Below are 18101 nucleotides of genomic sequence, written 5' to 3'. Positions count from 1 at the left end.
TACATTACAAGTGTCCTAAATCTTACTTTAGAAAGATCTAGCAAGAAAAGCTTATTCAAATTCTTGAAACAAAGGTTTTTCCCTCCCATACAATTCAGGCCAGTTAAATCCTGCCAAAGGTGAGATGCTTCGAAAACCAGAAACCTCATCGGGCCCCTGTCAGTTACACTGTGTACCCCAGTTCTGCTTGTTCCCAATCCTCAGGTGATGGGCTTACTCAGGGTGCAGGCCACTGTCCTCCCTGCTGAGTCCTTGCCCAGCCCAGGGCTCCTGAGGAAGAAGCTACCAGGAAGGCACCTTTGAAGGGGCTGTACCACTGTGAGCTGTTCAGGTTCTGTGGGCAGGACTTTATTAACCCAACCTGCCTGCTCACCAGTGAGGAGGCTCTCCACATGTCCCAGCGCCGCCAGCCAGCTGGTTGCAGGGGGCCAGCCTTCTTGACCGCCCCCCTGCCAACTGCAGTGCTGGGTAGGAAAGGACCCTCATACACGAGTGCCTGTGAGTGGCCTGCAGGCCTGGGAACCGGGGCCATAGGAGGAACACTGAGGACTGGGAGGTTGGCCTTGTACATCCACACTACCTGTGTGTGAGCACTTAGCCCCAGCTGCACTCAGTACAGGTGCTTGAAAGCATTTAGTTTGCACAAAGAAAGAGCAGGGAGCTTCAGCCAGTGAGCACAGGAGCTGCCTTCTGGAGCCAGCCTGGTCTGGAGGTGGTCAGTTCCCAGCAGGATGTGGAATGGGCAGGCCAGGCTGTTCCTGTCCCCTAAGTGGGCTGGGACCGGGGACCTGCTGGGCTGCAGGACCAAGGTTTGTGCCCCAGAAGAGCTGAGTCCTAAGAAAGGACATGAAGGCGTTGGAGCCAACACGTGTGTGTGGTCCCGGCTGAGTGTTCGCTGTTTATTGAGCTCAGCTGTGTGCCCAGTGCTCTACGAGGTGCTTCTCAACCTTATGAGGTAGTGGTGGCAGCCCATTTCACGATGGGGAAACAGGCTCCGAGTAGTCCCATCACTTGTCCAGGCCCAGCTGACCCTACGCTGCAGCCCTGTGGGGCTTGCTCCTTGTGGCCAGAGTCTGCAGGCAGCCTGCCCTGGCCAGGCTTCAGGGCTGTCAGTGGGACTTGAGGGTCACCTCCACAGGAAAATGGTCACTGATGGCCAGGGCCTGGAGAGAGAAGGGGCCAACCCTGAGGCCCTGCTGAGCAGCCAGTCCTCCCTCAGGCTCCACCCCAGAAAACTGCCCCACACCCCCCCCCAGGAAGGGGCCCACTGGGTGTCCACAAACCACTGCATCTGGGGGTGGGGGAACAGCCCAGCGAGGCCTGGGCTATCCATCCCAGCTGTGTGGGTTGGGTGGGAACGTGGCGGCCTCGGGACCCCACTCTGGGGAGGTAAAGAGCTTCCTGTACTGCCATCCCAGATTTGTTCCATTCAGCCAGAACTGAACCTCTAAGGGCCTTTTCTAGAAACACTAGTGCAGGGAGGGGAGCGCCAGGTGTACTGAGGTTGGGCCTTGCTCCTACTGGGCCCAGCACTCGCCTGAGCCTGGTACAGGCCAAATTCCTCCTGGAAGTCATGTACAGCGGCCGACTGGGGCTTCAGGCTGCTGCGCAGGCGGGCACCACAGACCACGATGCGGTCGTAGGCACAGTCCGAGTTGCCCACCGTGGTGTCGGCGCTGTCCGGGATGAGCCACTTGAAGACCTCGCTGCTGCGCAGGCGGATGGCCGGCCAGTCCTGAGACTGCACGTAGCTGCAGTCGGCGTTAAAGTCGCCCAGAAACAGCATGTCCTGTGGGGCACCGCGGAACCGGGTCTGAGCCTGTGGGAGGGGCCGCGCGCGCAGACCCTCACGCCTGTGGCCGACCCCCAGGGTGCGCCTCTGGGACCCGGGGACGTGGGGCGGGGCAGGGCGGGGCCGTGCGGACACAGGGGCTTACGTCGGTGCCCCACTTGTCTATCACGTCCAGGTATACATCGTAGAGCGCGTCGATCTCGGCCACGGCTTGGTGCGGCGCCGCGTGCAGCGGAATCAACACTAACTCCTCGGCAGCTGCAGGAGGAGGTAGATGTCAGGGGCTGGGACGGGGCCTGCGGGACGGGCGGGGCCTGCGGGACGGGCAGGGCCTCACCTGACCCCGGTGCCGAGAACTTGACTACGAAAGGTTCACGACTGAAGGCGTCCTCCGGGTCCGGGTACTGGTACGTGTCCACTACCGACGCCACGTCCTTCCTGGGTGTAGAGGGTGGGTGGGCGCCCTAAGCGGGCCCCCTCCTGCCCCGCGCACCCCTCCCCCGCATCCCCGCCCCTCACCTGTAGATGAACAGGTACGTTTCCTTATACTGGTCCCGACCCAGGGGCTCACTGCTCACGAAGCTGTACTCGTGCCTGGACATGCTGCGGAGACACCGGCCAAGCCCGGGGTCAAGGCATCGCTCCGAGACCTGGGCCCACGTTGGGCCCTCCCCGCCATACCTGTTGATCTGCTCCATGAGCGTGGATACGGCGCTCAGGTCGGAGTCCCGCACCTCCTGCACCAGCGTGATGTCATAGCCAGCCAGGATCTGGGGGAGGGGCCGGCAGGTGCGGGGTCACGTGTGCGCAGCAAATTAGCCCGCGGAGCCCAGCTGCGACCCCGCCGAGGGTCCCCAGCCTCACTTGCGCGATGATGCCGCTGCAGGCCGGGTCCGACACTTTCCTGTCGCCGAAGCTCCGGATGTTGAAAGCTCCGATGCGCAGCGCTGCGTCTCCAGCAGCCCCTAGCGCCCAGAGCGCGGCCAGTAAGGCCACGGGCCCGCCCATGGCGCAAAGCAGGCGGGCTTAGAGGGAGAGACACGGCCGCGTGAGCGCGGACATGGAATCGGACACACCAGCCCACCCTTCTCAGTCCCGGCTGCTGGGACGCGGGGACCGGGCAGGTTCTGCCACCCATTGGTGGCTGGCAGGTAGGCATATCCTCCCCCTGCCGCTCTCCAGGTCTCCCCAAGGTGGTGGGCTGGGCTTACGGCCGTGGCCTTTCTCCTCCGTGGGGAAACTGAGGCCCAAACATTGAGACTCCATTCACATCCAGCCCCCGGCTCAGCACGCCCCCCACCCCGACTCACCTGAGGGATGTGGATTGGCTGTGTCAGAGGCTTAGGATCTGGGTCCCAGTAGAAGTCTGAGGTCCCAGCTGGGGGTGTGTCTGCGGCACGGAACAGACTGCAAGGGCTTGGTCTAGCAGCAGCTCTGGCGCCCCAGCTCCGTATTTGAAGCCCTGGTCCAGGGAGGGGCTGGGACTGCACTGGGTCCCGCCCCCTCCACGAATTGGACACAGTAACTCCTGGCTCCCATTCCCACAGAGACCACCCCCCCCCCGCAGGGCAAGGTGGCAGGGGATCCACCTTGAGACTGCTCTGGTGCCCCCAAGCCTGTCAGAACAGGGACTCAGAAGGCCCTGCCAGCCCAAGAGCTGAATCAGAACTGGGAAAGAGGACCAGACATGCCCACGGTCCAGGTCTTGCTCCTGTCCCTGCCCCCAAGAAACTAGGTCACCCAAAATCTCCCTCAAGCTGCATCCCCTCAGGGAAACTAAGGCAACACAATCAGGAAAGACTGGCCCCATTTGTGGCCCAGCATCTCCTGCTGCTTCTCCACACGTTGTCACCTCAAGGTAAAAAGCCGAGACTCCTGGGTCTCCCAGCCTCATTCCCCGGCCCCAGGGAGGCCCCAGGGTTGGAGGCTAGGAAGCAGCACCCCCTCCCACCCACCTCGACGGGCCTCAGGAAGCTGGGGTCACAGCTCCAGCTGGGCAAGGCAGCAGCAGGAGGCTGCCTGTCCACATACCAATGACACCCACACACTGCCAAGGTGCCGCCAGCCCTGTTGGGATCCCTGGGCAGGTAGGGGCTGCCACAGAGGAACCTGCCAGGGCAGTGGCACCAGCCCCTGAGGCTGCCACTGCCGCAACATCACAAGCGGCGGGTTTTCATGTTTTATTGTAAAGCAACCAAAAACTCTGTGTATTTACACTTCCGCATCTCCTCTGAACACCTGAGTTCTATGCCCATCTTCTCTGTACTCGGCCAGGCAGGCAGGGGCAGGGCACTCGGGGTCCTCGCCCCCTGCCCCAGCCCAGCCCCCCGGGACCCTGCAGGCGCCCGTGTTAGACGATGACCGTCTGCACCTCAAGCTGGCCCTCTGGCGAGGCGATGACCAGCTCTCCCGCATGCTCCAGGATCTCAATGTCCTCCGATGATACCATGGTCACGGTGGCCTGCTCAGCACCATTTGTACCCGAGCGGGCCGTGAGCACAGTGCCCTCGCTGATGGCCGAGGCCAGCGTCATGGCCACCTGCTCCGTCAGGCTCTCAGGGGTGGCAATAGTGATGGTGTCGGCAGCAGCTGCCTCTGTGCCCAGCCCTGCTTCCTGGTCCATGGTCACATTCTGCACGATGATCTGGTGCCCGGCGCTGGCCTGGTGCACGATCTGCTGCACTACCTTCATGATGTGACTGTCCACCTGTGGGTGGCTCAAGGCTCAGCCCATGAGTCTGGTGAGGGTGCCAGGCCACCCCACCCCGCCCATCCCCCAGCCCCTCACCTCCGTCTGGGTGCCCTCGATGATCTCCGTGGCTTCACTGGTCTCTGCATCATCCGCAGTGGCCTGGACGGAGGGTCAGAGGTCAGCCTTGCCCGCCCCAGGCCCCATCCGAACCCCGGTGGCCCCACACTCACCTCGATGATATACTCCTGGGTGTCGGCTACCACGGACGAGAACTCGACCAACACGGTGTGTGGGTCGTCGGCGAGGACGGCGGCGGCCGCTGCGGGGCTCTCCTCGGACACCAGCAACTCCTCCACCTCCAGCAGGCAGCCCCCTGTGGCGGGGAGCTCAGTCAGTGCTGGCCGGCCGCGGCCCCCCACCCCCTCCCTGCCGCCTCCCAGCCCTACCTTTGGTACGCAGGTGCCGGTTGAGCGTGCCATGCTCGGCAAAGCCGCGGCCGCACTTGTAGCACTTGAAGGGCTTCTCGCCCGTGTGGTGCCGCACGTGCCGCACCAGCGAGCCCTTCTCCCGGAAGCCTCGGCTGCAGAATGGGCACACGTGCGGCTTCTCCTCCAGGTGTGTCCGGAAGTGCACCTGCTGGGCATTCTGTGGAGACCCACCATCAGGGCCAGCCTGGCCTTGGCTCTCCCAGCCCCCTCTGAGGGCCCCGGCTGGGACTGAGCAGGCTGTCAGGTGAGGGGTGAGGAGGGAGGTCTGGGGGCACAGAACAAGGGACAGATCTGGCTCAGGGAGCGGGGAGCCCACAGATGCGGGATCAGGGGCCCACCTTGGTCTTGTAGCACTTGCCACACTCGGGACAGGGGTAGGGCCTCTCATCTGAGTGGACACGCCGGTGGCCGCGGACATGGGCGATGGTCTTGTAGAGCTTCCCGCAGTCCCCACAGCGGAAGCGGCGCTCGTGCACATGCACCTCCTGGTGCTTCTTGAGCAGGTAGGCCTTGGGGAAGGCCTTGCCACACTGCGGGCATGTGAATGGCCTCGGCCCTGGGGCCACAGTCCGTGTCAGGCCAGGACCACCACCCGAGGGCCCCACCCTAGCCACCTGCCCACAGGCAACCCTGACCATCCACAGCACACCCGAGAGCCCCTCCCGGCTACCCACGGCCGTCCACTGCCCAGTACCCCCACCAACCTGCCACCCACCTGCGTGGCCTCTTTTGTGGGCCTCCAGGGTGGCCGCCGTTGGGAAGGTCTCACTGCACTGAGGGCATGGGTGGGTCCTGGGCACAGCTGAGGCCTCACTGGCCACCTGCTGGGGGACCACAGCACACCTCCAGTACCCATTGCAGGCTGAGCCCGAGCAGCGCCGTGGAGGCCAGACCGAGGCACCCCCACCCTGGGAGGCTCCATAATGGGCCCAAGGAAGATGATAAACAGATAAGGGAACAAAGTCACTGCACACAGTGATGCAACTTTCCACCGCAGGGAGCACAGCAAGGAAGCTGGTGGCGGCCAGGATAGCATGGTGACTTTGTACCCAAGGTCCAGCCCCCCAGAAGGGGCACGCCGGCAGCGCAGGCACCTACTGTCTCCACCTGTTCCACCTCCAGCAGCGGCAGTTCTGGGGGACCATCTCCCAGGGGCTGGGGACTGGACACAGTGGGAGGGGCTGGCTCCAGGGCTCCCTCCTCCCCAGGGACCCGCTCAAGGACAATGCCGGAGTTCTGCATGGCCTGGTGCAGCAGGTTCTCACGGCTGCCCTCGCTGGAACAGGGAAGCTCCTCGGGGCCGGGGGGCTGCAGGGGAGGCAAAGGGAGGCTGGCCAGGCAGCCCGGCACGCAGCACCCACCCGCCACCACCACACAGGGCAGCCCCAGGGGCCCCCATGCATACCTGGCGTCTTCACTCAGGAATGCCCCTGGGAGCCCCACAGCCCGCTCCACCTGCCTTCCCCTGCCCCACCTCATCCCCAGCTCACTCTCCGTTGCCCCTCCCTGCCATGACCTGGGTCTCCCATCTCCCCACCCGGCAACCAGATTGAGCACCAGGAAGGCAGGCCCATGTCAGTCCTGTTCCCAGTGGAGCCAGTACCCAGAACAGAGCCTGGTGCTGAGCAGACAAAGGCCTCCCCTGACCTGTCCCCACCTCTGGGGTGAGGGCTTTCATGCCCAGGGGAAGCTCTTGCATCTGGACATGGACTTCGTGGATGACAGTGCCCTTGGCATCTGTCACCAGGTGAATCACAGGCGAAGTTTCCATGGGCCCGCCTGTCATTGCCGATGATGTAACAGTCCCCACGGTGGACGCACCAGGCCCTTTAAGGCAGAACCAAGAGAGTCCATGAAGAAACACCCAACCAGGGTGGCACTCAGAGAGCAGCCAGGGCCAGGGCAGGGAGCCCCCGACTACTCTGACCTGTGGGAGTGTCCTCTTTGCCGACAACCACATCTTTGCTCATGCTGAAGCGGATTTTTTCCGTGCACGGGGTGAGAGACTTGAGGTGCCGGGTCAGCGCACCCGACTCGCGGAAGCTTTTCCCACACTTGGCACACTTATAGGGGCGCTCATCTGCAGAGAGAATGGTGTCAGCCTCGGGCGGGACGCTGGCTTGGTGCTGAGGGGAAGCAGGCCTGGAGCCACAGCCTCAGTACCACCAGGAGGAAGGGGCCACGAAGCCCAGGAGCCGGGGTACCCCCAGGGCCAGCGGCAGCGTGCTGTGCAGCTCCCGGCCCCAGGCCCGAGGCTGGCTCACCTGTGTGCCGCCGATGGTGCCGGATGAGTGAGCCTTTGGTCCGAAAGGAGGCCCCACACAGTTTGCACTCGTGGTCCTTTCGGCTACTGTGGGTGACCATGTGGGCCTTAAGGATGCTGCCCTGTGGGGGAGGGGCGGCGAGGCTCAGGCACCTCCCTGGGCAGGAGCGGGAAGGCCTGGCTCCCACAGCCAGTGTGCCCGCGGCCCCAGGGCCTCACCGTCTTGAAGGTCTTGTGGCACAGCATGCACACGTAGCGGCCGTCCTTGTTCACCAGCAGCTTGACCTGGGCCTGCTCACCCTCCCCAGAGAGCCCAGGCCCCTGACGGTTGGGGCTGCCCCGGGCCTCTGCCATCCCGCTGTCCCCCGGCTCCGCCTCAGAGGCCATGATGACCTCTTTGATGTGTCCACCACCTGAGGAGAGGCAGATGGGCCTGAGCCTTGGGATGCCATGGGCCCTGCCACTTCCTCGGATCCCAGCCCGAGGACACTGCTGTGGCACAGTGGATTTGTCTTGACCAACCCCCAGCCCCAGCACATGGCGCCTGCTCAGCCTGAATGGGTGGGAGGTACTGTGCTCTGACTCCACGGAGCTGCCCAGAGGAGCTCCAGGCCTCCAGAATGTGTTCAGCAGGGAAACCCACCATGAGCACGGACGCCCCCTTCCCTCAGCCAAGAGGCACGCACGACTAGATGTGCACAGGGGTCCCGCCGTGTCCAAGGGCGGCAGAGTGCCGGCACAGAGGCAGTGGACAGGCCAACTCGCCACCACTGGCCCCCTCGCTGCTCCGGCTAACGTGAGGAGGAAATGTCTCTGGGGATCACCCACCAGCATCGGTTTCGAGGCAGGCAGGCAAGAGACCCAGCCTGGGAGAGGGAGCGCTCGACACGCCTAGGACAGTCTGAGGAAGGAAGGCTGTGCTTTTGCAGCTCTCATGGGGCTTGAAAAAATCTGACACTGTGCAAAGCTAATCTGTAAACACACTTCACAATTTCTGCTCATGAAAATGACACGTGGGAATCGGCTGTGAAGCCGCTTCTTAGAAACCATCTCAATCAGGCTGGCATCGTGTTTTGACAAACCATTCTCCCAAAACAGAACGGAAATGCCGTGACTCAAACAATTAAGGGCATCTCTCGCTCCTGCCCTGGCTGACATGCTTGAAGCTTTATCTTTCCTCCCCTCCAGGAGTGAATTTCCAAAAGAACAGGGATTTCTGCCAGGCTAGGACTTGAGTTTGAGTGTGGCACAGCAGACAGAGGAGTCAGAGAATGGGGGAACGTGGCTGCCCTGAGTCCAGAGATAAAATGTAAATTTGTTTCCAGGGAAGAGGCAGGAGAGCCTGCAGTGGGTATCCAGCCCCCTGTGCAGTCCCTGGGAACTGCACCCCCCAGCCCAGCAAGGACTGAGAACCTGCAGCCCTGCAATGCCAGCAGCTGGTGGTTTAGGACTCTGGCCTGGGCTCCAGATCGCTGAGCAGCTGACACCAAGGGGACATTTGGGATACCCAGGAGGCCTGCAAAGGGGAAACTCCCAAGGGTGCAAGAGAGGCCGGGGGTGCCCAGAGAGGAGCCCCTGGAGCACAAGGAGCTGCCCAGCCACAGGCTTGGGCCAGCTGGAGGCTGGATGGCAGGCAGGGCCTGGCTAGCCAGGGGGCCAGAGCCTGGAGATGCTGCCTGAACCCAGGGAACCTGTTTTCCCATATGACACCACCACCCAAGAAGCCAAACGCCACACCAGGGCTGGGCATGGCCCCACCTCCCACATGTCAGCCCTCTTATCCCAGAGGAGCAACAGGCAACCGTCCTCGTGCACAGGAATGTCGGGGGAAAGACAGTGTGGAGACAGGGACAGGTCCTGTAGCTTCCCTGGGATGGGACCTTGGCAGAACACCCTGCTCTGAGGTTCCCCTCCCCCAGGTCGCCTCCCCACCTCTTCCTGCTCCAGCTGGTCCCAAGGGCTTCCCAAGGCCAAGTTCTACCTGTTGCCCAAACCTGCTTCCTGTCCAGTCACCTACTCACGTCCCTGCCAAGGCCCCTGCCCATTCCCTTCCCAACCTCCCGTGGCATCAGGCCCAGCCCAGCCCAGCCTCCCTCCACTGCCACGCTCACACCCAGCCCCCGGCTCCCTCGGGCTGCCCTTTGAATGTCCCAGTTGCACGCTCACCTGCCTCCTATTAAGGAGCATGTGACCCAATCCAGACCTCTCAACACCCCAACACTCCCTGCCCTACTGCACTTTAAAAAAGCCATCAAAGAGCCTGACTAGGCGTTGTATGCTCTTAAAGGCCATGTAAGAATCAGGATAGGAATCGCCACCCCCACGCCGGAGGGAGTGAGCACTGGGGAGATGAAGGCCAAGGTCAGGCAGCAGGTCAGGGCGGAGCTGCAGCAGCAGGTGCACCCCACACACACCCCAGCCTGACCCTCCAGAGCCAACTGTGGGGTGGGAAGTAGGAACCAGGGTTGGGGTTGGGGGGTGGCAAAAAAGTAGGGAAGATTCCGGAAGGACCAGGGCAGAGACAGTCTGGGGCAGCAGCAGGAGAGAGCAGCCAGCTCATGATTTATGCACAAAGTGAAGACTCCCCGAGGCCCAGGTGTCCCCCAGGGCTGCCCAGGTTCTGGGCTTCCGCTTTCTGGGCAGGGCAGGGCAGGGCAGGGCCTGGTGGCCAACGCTTGCTCTTGCTGCAGGCCCTGCCCTGGGGAAGGTGCACACAAGGTCTCAGCCCCTCCTCGGCCAGGCCTTGCTCTCGGGACAGCAGAGGGGCACAGGCAGCAGAGGTCCCCAGCTTCCAGCCTTGACCGCGGATGACTAACAGGTCAGCAATGCCTCAGCGCTGAGAAAGCCACACGTGAACAGCCATGGTGGGGCCAAACCAGCTTACCGACAATGTCAGGAGCGTGGCTGATGTCTGCCGTGAGAGCGGCTGCCTCCACCACGATGTGGGCCACAGTGATGGGCTCCTCTGAGCCTGCTGCTGCTGGCTCCACCTGCCATTGGGCGACAGGGGACAGAGGAGACTCGTCTCCAGGGCTCCAGAGCTCGGGCTTATGTCCATGCAGGATGGCTGGGGTGGGGCCTCTCATCTCCCGCAACGGACCACTGCTCTGAGCCTGACTCCCAGCCTGAACCCTCCACCCCAGGCCCTGGGGTCGGCCCCATCACTCTAATGCCTCCAGCCACCAAGGGCCCCATGCGGAGCCCTGAGCACCCTCAGGGAGGACTCCAGGATGAAGTGACTAGAAGCTCCAGCTTGAGGCTCAGCTGGCTCTGCAGAGATGAAGGTGAGCACCTCCACCTACAGCCCAGCCAGGTGATCAGGGGAAAGGGCCCCCAGGGATGTGGGGCCGGGGGCCTTCTGGAGGAGAGGACACCTCTGGGAGGGGCAGGAAAAGAGCACAGAGTCAGAGTGAGACAATTCTGGGCCCACTCCTCTGGGCCACTCCCGGGGTGACCAGAGGCACCTGACTTCTCTTGCAGTCTCCTTTCCCACTTCCATAGGATGAGGATGACAAGAGCGCCCACCCCACAGGGGTGCCGTGGGCCTCAGTAGGACTGTGTGTGTACAGCCCAAGTACACACCGAGTGCAACAAAGTTGGCCATTTTTATGACAGAGTTGTGGGATCCACGGAGCCACACTTTGTTTGTGGGATCCCCAGGAACCACATGTACAGGACAGGAGACAAAAGGACAAAAGCCACCGTGATATCCCTAAGCCAGGACAGGCCCTCAGGCTTCAAGAAAGGAGGGACCCCAGGCCCCAATTGTGCAGGCTTCAGCCAGAGGCTGCTGAGAGGGCCCGCATCCCAGGCCATCCGGGAAAGCCCAGAGCACCGCCAGGAGTCCCCCACCCACAGCCGGATGCCTGCCCTCTGCCCACCCCGGTGGCACAGGTCCGTCTTGACATGCCTCCACCTCCTCATCCTGCTGTCCGCCGAGGGGCGGGGTGGAGGGCACGCACGTGTGCAATGGCAGTAGGGGGATGCTACCTCCTGACCCAGCAGCGCAGCAGCAGTGGTGGCAGGCAGGGCCTCCTGGGGCACCCGCTGGCAGACCTTCTGAAGCTTGTGCTGAACAAAGTCCTCCAAGGCGGTGAACTCCGCCTGGCAGCGGCCACATCGGTGCACGTCATCTTCATCTGCAACGAGCCTGCGGTCAGTGGGGCTTGGGAGGGATTCCAGCCCCAGGCAGATGCACCCAAGGGTGGCATCAGAACCAGAGGCGCCTTCCCTAGCCCTCCCAAAGGGGCTGAGAACACTCTTGGGAGCCCAGGGTGCCAGGCCCCTTCTCCGGAGGTCTGCAGCAGTGCCCACCCTAGGAAGAGCAGCATCCAGCAGGGGATAACCCTGACCATACACTTAGGCTGTAGGGATCCAAAGCCCCTACTTCAGAGATGAAGGGAGAGAGGCCCAGGGAGCAGCTGGGAGGCAGAGGGATTCAGCCAAGCTGGTTTGGGGACAGTGGAGGACCAGAGTTTAAGACTGTTGGGGTTTGCATGTGCCCTTGGGCACCTCAGTGACCAGGTCTGGGTCTGTTTCTTCATCTGTAAAATGGGCCGACTCAGTGTGTGTGTACAGGCTCTAGCTGAGAGGCCAGTCCTCAGCAAACATGGGAGAGGTGGGGCACCCTCACCCATGACCACTCTTTTCTCACTCTGACTTCATGCTTCACTGGTTCCAAACAGGTGGCACCTCCCTACTCTGGTGAAGACGTGCAGGGTGGGACTTCCCAGAGGTGTTCCACACCCCAGGGCCATGGGCCACCGCACCTGAGCCCCTCACCATCTGGGCTGACCAGCCAGTGCCTGCCCCAGGTCCTGCAGGAGAGACTTCCGGCTCACTGAGTCCCCTACTGTGTGTTGGGCAACTTACTGGGGCCATCAGCAAATCCGGCCAGCACCCTGAGGAAACAGAAGTGACTATTCCCTCTCTAGAAAAACAACTTGAGATTCAAGGCCACCCAGCTGGTGAGTGTTGGGGCCAGAACCTGAACTTGAGGGTCTACCCCAGACACCCTGCTGTTTACCCTAAGGGATGGGGAGATGCTCCTTCTGCTTTCATAAAAGTCTGCCAGTTCTCACCACCTCAGTGCAGTCCCACATCAAGGTCAAACCCAGGCCTGGAGGACAGAAGGAGCCCAGTTGATGTCTATTGGATTAATGAGCAAAGGGCCAAACCACAGCCGAGACTCACAGAAGGCCACCTGACAGAGGGCGGTCCCCTCCAGATGGTTCACAGTCACAAGCCAAGCACTGAGGTGACTGTACCCTCCTAACCCTCCCACCCCACTCCCCAAGTCTGACTCAGCACCAGCGTGTTGCCATTGAAGGAATCCCCACCATAGAAGGGGACACACCCAGCCCCTGTAACACTGAGTGAGATAAGGCCCTGGGCAAGCCCAGCAGGGCACAGCAACCTCCAAAGAGACCCCTCTGCAGGTAGCACTGCCCCCCATGCCAAGCTACCTACCCAAGCTGGAATAAGGAGCAAGAAATGATGTACTGAGAATTACAAATCCTATGGGGACAAAGACCACCACCCCGATATCACCACCAACCCCCTCCTGCCCGGCCCAGTCTAAAGCTTCCTGGGACAAGCTCAGAGGGTAGAGACCAGAATTCTGTCTCCAAAAGCTATCAGTGCCCCTGTGTGTCCCCAGAACTGTTCTCAGAGATTCACATACATGCTCTATTTTGATTCTCACCACCATCCTATGAGGCAGCAGAACCCAGAAGTTAAGGGAGTGGGTTGAGGAGTCACACAATCCTGGTATCCAACAAGTCCTTGGTACTTACTAGCTGGGTGACCTGGTCACTTTCACATATTTGAACCTCAATTTTCCTCATCTACAAAATGGGAATAATAATAGTAATAATAATAACGGCATCTAAGGCTGGCTTGAGAATGAAAAAGGCTGATGCATGGTAAGTGCTCGATACATTATCCTCAACAGTAGCATCCCTATTCTGTAAGGGGAAATGGAGGCTCAGAGAGGTATGTGGTTACCTGCCCAAGATCAAACAGCTAGAAAGAGGCAGGTCTGGGACAGAGCTGGCTGCAGCTTTCCAGCACTGGGCTCTGCTGCCTCCCCTCGGGTGCTGGAAAGACCCGAGGCCCCGCCCTCCCGGAGCCTCCAGTCACACCCCGGCCAGGGCCCCAGTGGCCCGTCAGGTGAAGTGGGAGGGGGCGCGGAGGAGGGCAGGGCCCTGTCGAGACTGGGAGGCAGAGGGGGGCTGGGCCGCTGGCCTGAGGGCGGGGCAGGCAGTGGAGGCGATCTCCGAGGTCTACACTGACAGCCCCGGTGGCCTGGACACAGGTGAGTATCCGCGGGTGGGCACTGGGGCCCACGGGGGTGATGGGCGCCCCGCCAGGGTTAGGCCTGAGGGTCTGAGGAAACCGGGGGGCTCGTGGAAGGCTATGAGAGGTCCCGTGGGAACCCGTGAGGTCTGCAGTGAACCAGGCCTGGGAGGGTCTGTCGCGCCAGCAGCTCAGGCCGTCGGGGCCTCCACCAGCCAAGCTGAGCCGTCCCCACCCTGGCCGCTCCCGGCCCCGTCTGGCCCTGTTACCTTCCTCGCTAAAGGGCGCCGGGAGGCCGAGGAAGCCACCGGGGGCCAAGGCCGCCGCCGCCGCCGCCGCGACCCCGCCCTCGCCCGCTTCCTGCCCGGCTTCGGTCCGGGCTTCTGCCGTATGCGCGGCCGTTACCCGCACTGCCATCGCGCCCTCCATGTCGCAACGCGCCGCAGGAAGATGGCGGATTTACGACCGTGTCGTCATAACAACGGGCCGCGCCAAGGCTAGCGAGAAGACGGGAGGCGGGCGATGGGCGGGGCCAGGGTGGGTTTGATCGGCAGGAGGCGGGGCGGAGCCAGAGGGTGTGGCCTGGAACCACAGAGGCGGGGCCAAGCTCAGGGAGAGAAGAGACGGGGCGGGACTGCTGGAAGTGGTGTAGTTAAGGTGGAAAGGACTGACAGGAGGTGGCGCGGGCCCTGGGAGGGCCCGCTGGCCGTGGCTGGGGCTGGGTTCCGGCAGCTCCTTTAAGGCTCTAGCGAACTGGCGGCGCCAACTGACCGGCCCTCAGCCGGTGCTGCCGCCGCAGGTGCCCAGCCGCGATCCGAGCTCGAGTAGGCCGAACTCGAGTGGGCCGCTGCCGGGACACCGCCCCAGCTCGGACCAGTAGAGTGGTGCTCGCTGCCCGCCCCCGACCCCCTCGGGTGGCAGAACCTCCCTTGATGGTTGACCCAGTCACAGGGGAAAACCCGAGTTGGGGATGGCTCACGGGTAGCTTCACTAACCCTTTCATTCTTTACTTTATTTTTTTTAAATTTTATTTATTTTTTATTTTTATTTTTGGCTGCGTTGGGTCTTCATTGCTGTGTGCGGGCTTTCTCTGGTTGCGGTGGGCGGGGGCTACTCTTCATTGCGGTGCGCGGGCTTCTCACTGCAGTGGCTTCTCTTGTTGTGGAGCACGGGCTCTAGGCGCACCGGCTTCAGTAGTTGTGGCACGCGAGCTCTAGATAGCAGGCTCAGTAGTTGTGGCGCACGGGCTTAGTTGCTCCGCCAGGGCTCGAACCCGTGTCCCCTGCATTGGCAGGTGGACTCCCAACCACTGCACCACCAGGGAAGCCCAACCCTTTCATTCTTTTTTTTTTTTTTTTTTAATTTTTTTTTTTTTTTTAATAGCTACTTTATTTATTTATTTATTTTTGGCTGTGTTGGGTCTTCGGTTCGTGCGAGGGCTTTCTCTAGTTGCGGCAAGCGGGGGCCACTCTTCATCGCGGTGCGGGGACCGCTCTTCATCGCGGTGCGCGGGCCTTTCACTATCGCGGCCCCTCCCGTTGCGGGGCACAGGCTCCAGACGCGCAGGCTCAGTAGTTGTGGCTCACGGGCCTAGTTGCTCCGCGGCATGTGGGATCCTCCCAGACCAGGGCTCGAACCCGTGTCCCCTGCATTAGCAGGCAGACTCTCAACCACTGCGCCACCAGGGAAGCCCTCATTCTTTTGTATAGTTTTCAAGTTGTGGTAAGTACACATAAAAATTACCGTTAGTGACAGTACATTCACAATGTTGTGCAACTATCACCAACATGTAGTTAGAGAACGTCGTCATCATTCCAAAAGGAAACCTGTACGCATTAGCAGTCACTCCCCATTCTCCCCTCCCCCCAGCCCCTAGCAAACCACTTTCTTTCTCTGTGGATTTGCATTTTCTGGACATTTCATATAAACAGAATATACACGTGGTCTTTTGCATCTGGTTTCTTTCACGTTAGTATGATGTTTTTGAGGTTTATCCAGGTTGTAGCATGCAGCAGTACTTCATTCCTTTTGTGGCTGAATAATATTCCATTATATGAATAGACTGATTCTTTTTATTCTTTTTAAGGTAGTATTAGTTCTTTGAAGCTAAGTGCGTTATAGGATTTTCTCATTTAAGATACCAATCATCCCCATTTTGAAGAAGAAACTGAGGCACAGAACTGATGGAACACTTGCCCAAGGGCAGACCAAAGATCTAACCCAGGTCTGTCAAGAGTCATGGGCTAGAAACCCACAGGGCGTGCTCTCCCAGCTTGGTTATTCTCTGTGGCTCAGCCCAGTGCTAGATTCCAAAGACTCAGGTGAATTAGACCCAGTTCCCTCCAGGAAGACCAGTCTCGGGGGAAGACCAAGCACGGACACAAGGACCCGGACAGAGAGTGGGCATCTCTGCCCTGGGAAGGACACCAGCAGAGACTGTCTCCATGCTGGGGCTGCCCAGCTAAGGAACTGAGGACCCTTAGCCTGTCAGGAGCTGGGATGTGTGAGGCACAGATTGGATCACCAGAAGTCAGGCCGGGGTAAAAATGGGGCTGCTTTCTGCAGGGGGCTTGCTCACCATTGCAGGCATTTAAGCAGAGAGTGACAACATTTCAGAAGGATCCTCCTGACTGCTGTGCAGGAAAGGAAGATCTAGGATGGACAGTCTCTGAGAGGGACAAACAGGCAGAGGAGCAGGTGGGTACTTATGGAGCAGGAGGGATCTAGGGGGCACCTGGGAAGAGAGGACCAGGAGGACACCTCACTTGAGGATGTGTGGGGGAGTGATGGGAAAGCCAGCATCAGAGAGGAAGAGGAAGACCACCAGAGGAATGGAGTGGGGGTGGATTTCAAAGACAGAGCACAGCCTGGGTGTGGATGGACATGAGGAGGAGCTGGCCCAGGGGAGACAGACAACCTGCCCTGCTCCATGCTCCAGAGCCTGTGGGACAGAGTTGTCAGGGACAGGCCAGGGCTCCTGCCTGGTTATTCCCCGGGGGTCAGAAAAGGGAATCCTGACCCAGTGAGCTCTAGGACCCACCTCAGCTGAAGCCCAGGCAGATCAGCGGCAACAGGAGTGGGCCTGAGGTCACTGGAAGGCAGAGTGGCCAGGGGCAGGCCTTCTCCCTTCCCCAAAGTCCTCCTTCCCCCAGATGGCCTCCTTTCCCACCCTGCCCTCAGCGTGGGCTCCAGCTGCACACTGTGTGTTTGACAGTCAATAATGGCTTCTCTGTGGCCAGAGCCTGACAGGAACTCCATCATCCTTTTTGATGGCTACTCAATCTCCCTTCATTGGATGTACTTAAATCTATTCAACCAATCCCATGTTGAAGATAATTTAGGTTGCATCCAATTTTTTTTTTGCCACTTCAGTCCTTTTTCCTTTTTTTTTTTTAACGGTTTGTTGTTGTTGTTTTGTTTTGTTTTGGCCGCACCGTGCGGCTTGCGGGATCTTGGTTCCCCAACCAGGGATCGAACCCACGCCTTCGGCAGTGAAACCTCGGGAGTCCTAACCACTGGACTGTCAGGGAATTCCCTTCAGTCCTTTTTCAATGACACCCTTTTTTGCTTAGCTCATTAGAAGTGATAACATCTGTGAAAACAGTTTCAATGGCTGTTGGTATTTTCTAATACAATTTAAATCCATGCAATGCTATGAAGATTAGTGTCCTTGTACCACCTAAGTCCATGCCCCACTCCACCTGTGATCCAGCTTCCTCACTTGGGAGGACCCTGGTGCCGTCCATTCACAGGTATATAATGAGCACCTACTGTGTGTCAGGGACACAAAACGATTGATCATGCTGTGCTCCTCTCCCATCCAGATGCATGGCACCTTGTCCAAGGACAGTCCTCCCCAATAAAGGGCACCGTCCTTTCCAGACTCCTTCAGGACCTTGTCCACAGCCATCCCCTCTCTTGATACTGGCCGTTCCATCTCTCCCACTATGCCAGCTCAGACTCTACAACCTACAGGGGATGTTAAAACAAACAGAGCTCAGCTTTGGGGTCAGCTGAGTTTAATCCCAACTCCGCATTGTCCAGCTGGTGACTCTCTGTGGCTCAGTTTCCTCATCTGTAAATGGGGACACTAATTGTCCTTGCCTCTCAGGGTTGTTCTGTGATTCTGACAAGGTAATGCAGGTAAGGAGCAGCACTCAGTGCCTAGATGCTTACTGAGTGCCCAGTAAACCAAGGCAACCGGGCAAGTATTGCACCAGGCAGCCCACGGCTGGACAGAGCAGTGTTTTCTCATTCTGGCCAGTGAACCACATACACTGAATGTTTCTGGGTGGTAAAGCAGGATTTGTGATCTTCTGTCAAATCCAGTTCTTCCCAGGATCAGTCGGCTCCACCAACAAAACTGAGTGGGAAGACACAGGGAGGAAGGTGCTGCTCCCCTCCTGGCTAGTGGGTGCGCCAAGCAGGAACACTGCATATCCTGCCCTCGTGGGCCATGGCCCCTGCCCTCCAGGGGTTCCCAGGCCAGCCAAGACCAAAGAACAGGCTGAAGGTAAACAATCAGGGCCTTAAGGGTACTGAGGTTACTGGCTTTACCTCATGGGTTTG

The 18101-nt window shown here is 60.1% G+C and overlaps 2 protein-coding genes across 16 annotated transcripts; both read right to left on the bottom strand.

Moving 5' to 3' along the window:
- Positions 1 to 873: 873 nt before the first annotated feature.
- DNASE1L2 (deoxyribonuclease 1 like 2) lies at positions 874 to 3808 on the bottom strand. 3 transcript variants are annotated; one of them, XM_082360452.1, is made up of 7 exons: positions 3103 to 3808; positions 2657 to 2817; positions 2312 to 2562; positions 2130 to 2230; positions 1926 to 2050; positions 1538 to 1789; positions 874 to 1163 (listed from the first exon to the last, which is right to left on the bottom strand). In XM_082360452.1, the coding sequence occupies exons 2-7, from the start codon at positions 2798 to 2800 to the stop codon at positions 1110 to 1112; spliced, it is 927 nt and encodes a 308-aa protein (XP_082216578.1). In that variant the 5' UTR covers positions 2801 to 2817; positions 3103 to 3808; the 3' UTR covers positions 874 to 1109. The 3 variants fall into 3 exon arrangements, with proteins under 3 accessions (XP_082216578.1, XP_082216580.1, XP_082216579.1); XM_082360454.1 differs by having other exon boundaries at positions 1938 to 2050; positions 2312 to 2395; positions 2474 to 2562; positions 2657 to 3409; XM_082360453.1 differs by having other exon boundaries at positions 1938 to 2050; positions 2657 to 3808.
- Positions 3809 to 3959: 151 nt separating this feature from the next.
- E4F1 (E4F transcription factor 1) lies at positions 3960 to 14028 on the bottom strand. 13 transcript variants are annotated; one of them, XM_082360416.1, is made up of 16 exons: positions 13802 to 13911; positions 12262 to 12354; positions 12005 to 12136; positions 11146 to 11374; positions 10120 to 10225; positions 7455 to 7648; positions 7237 to 7357; positions 6900 to 7052; positions 6630 to 6799; positions 6071 to 6280; positions 5688 to 5796; positions 5311 to 5528; positions 4931 to 5129; positions 4715 to 4857; positions 4581 to 4643; positions 3960 to 4499 (listed from the first exon to the last, which is right to left on the bottom strand). In XM_082360416.1, the coding sequence occupies exons 4-16, from the start codon at positions 11353 to 11355 to the stop codon at positions 4143 to 4145; spliced, it is 2253 nt and encodes a 750-aa protein (XP_082216542.1). In that variant the 5' UTR covers positions 11356 to 11374; positions 12005 to 12136; positions 12262 to 12354; positions 13802 to 13911; the 3' UTR covers positions 3960 to 4142. The 13 variants fall into 13 exon arrangements, with proteins under 13 accessions (XP_082216542.1, XP_082216541.1, XP_082216535.1 ...); XM_082360415.1 differs by having other exon boundaries at positions 12018 to 12136; XM_082360409.1 differs by lacking the exon at positions 12262 to 12354 and having other exon boundaries at positions 5688 to 5793; positions 11226 to 11374; positions 13802 to 14025.
- Positions 14029 to 18101: the final 4073 nt, after the last annotated feature.

The sequence above is a fragment of the Balaenoptera borealis genome (genome assembly GCF_965194805.1).
Source record: "Balaenoptera borealis genome assembly, chromosome: 16".
Classification (NCBI taxonomy): Eukaryota; Metazoa; Chordata; class Mammalia; order Artiodactyla; family Balaenopteridae; genus Balaenoptera; species Balaenoptera borealis.
Note: the sequence above shows the minus strand (reverse complement) of the source record. Positions and strands in the feature narration are given on the sequence as shown.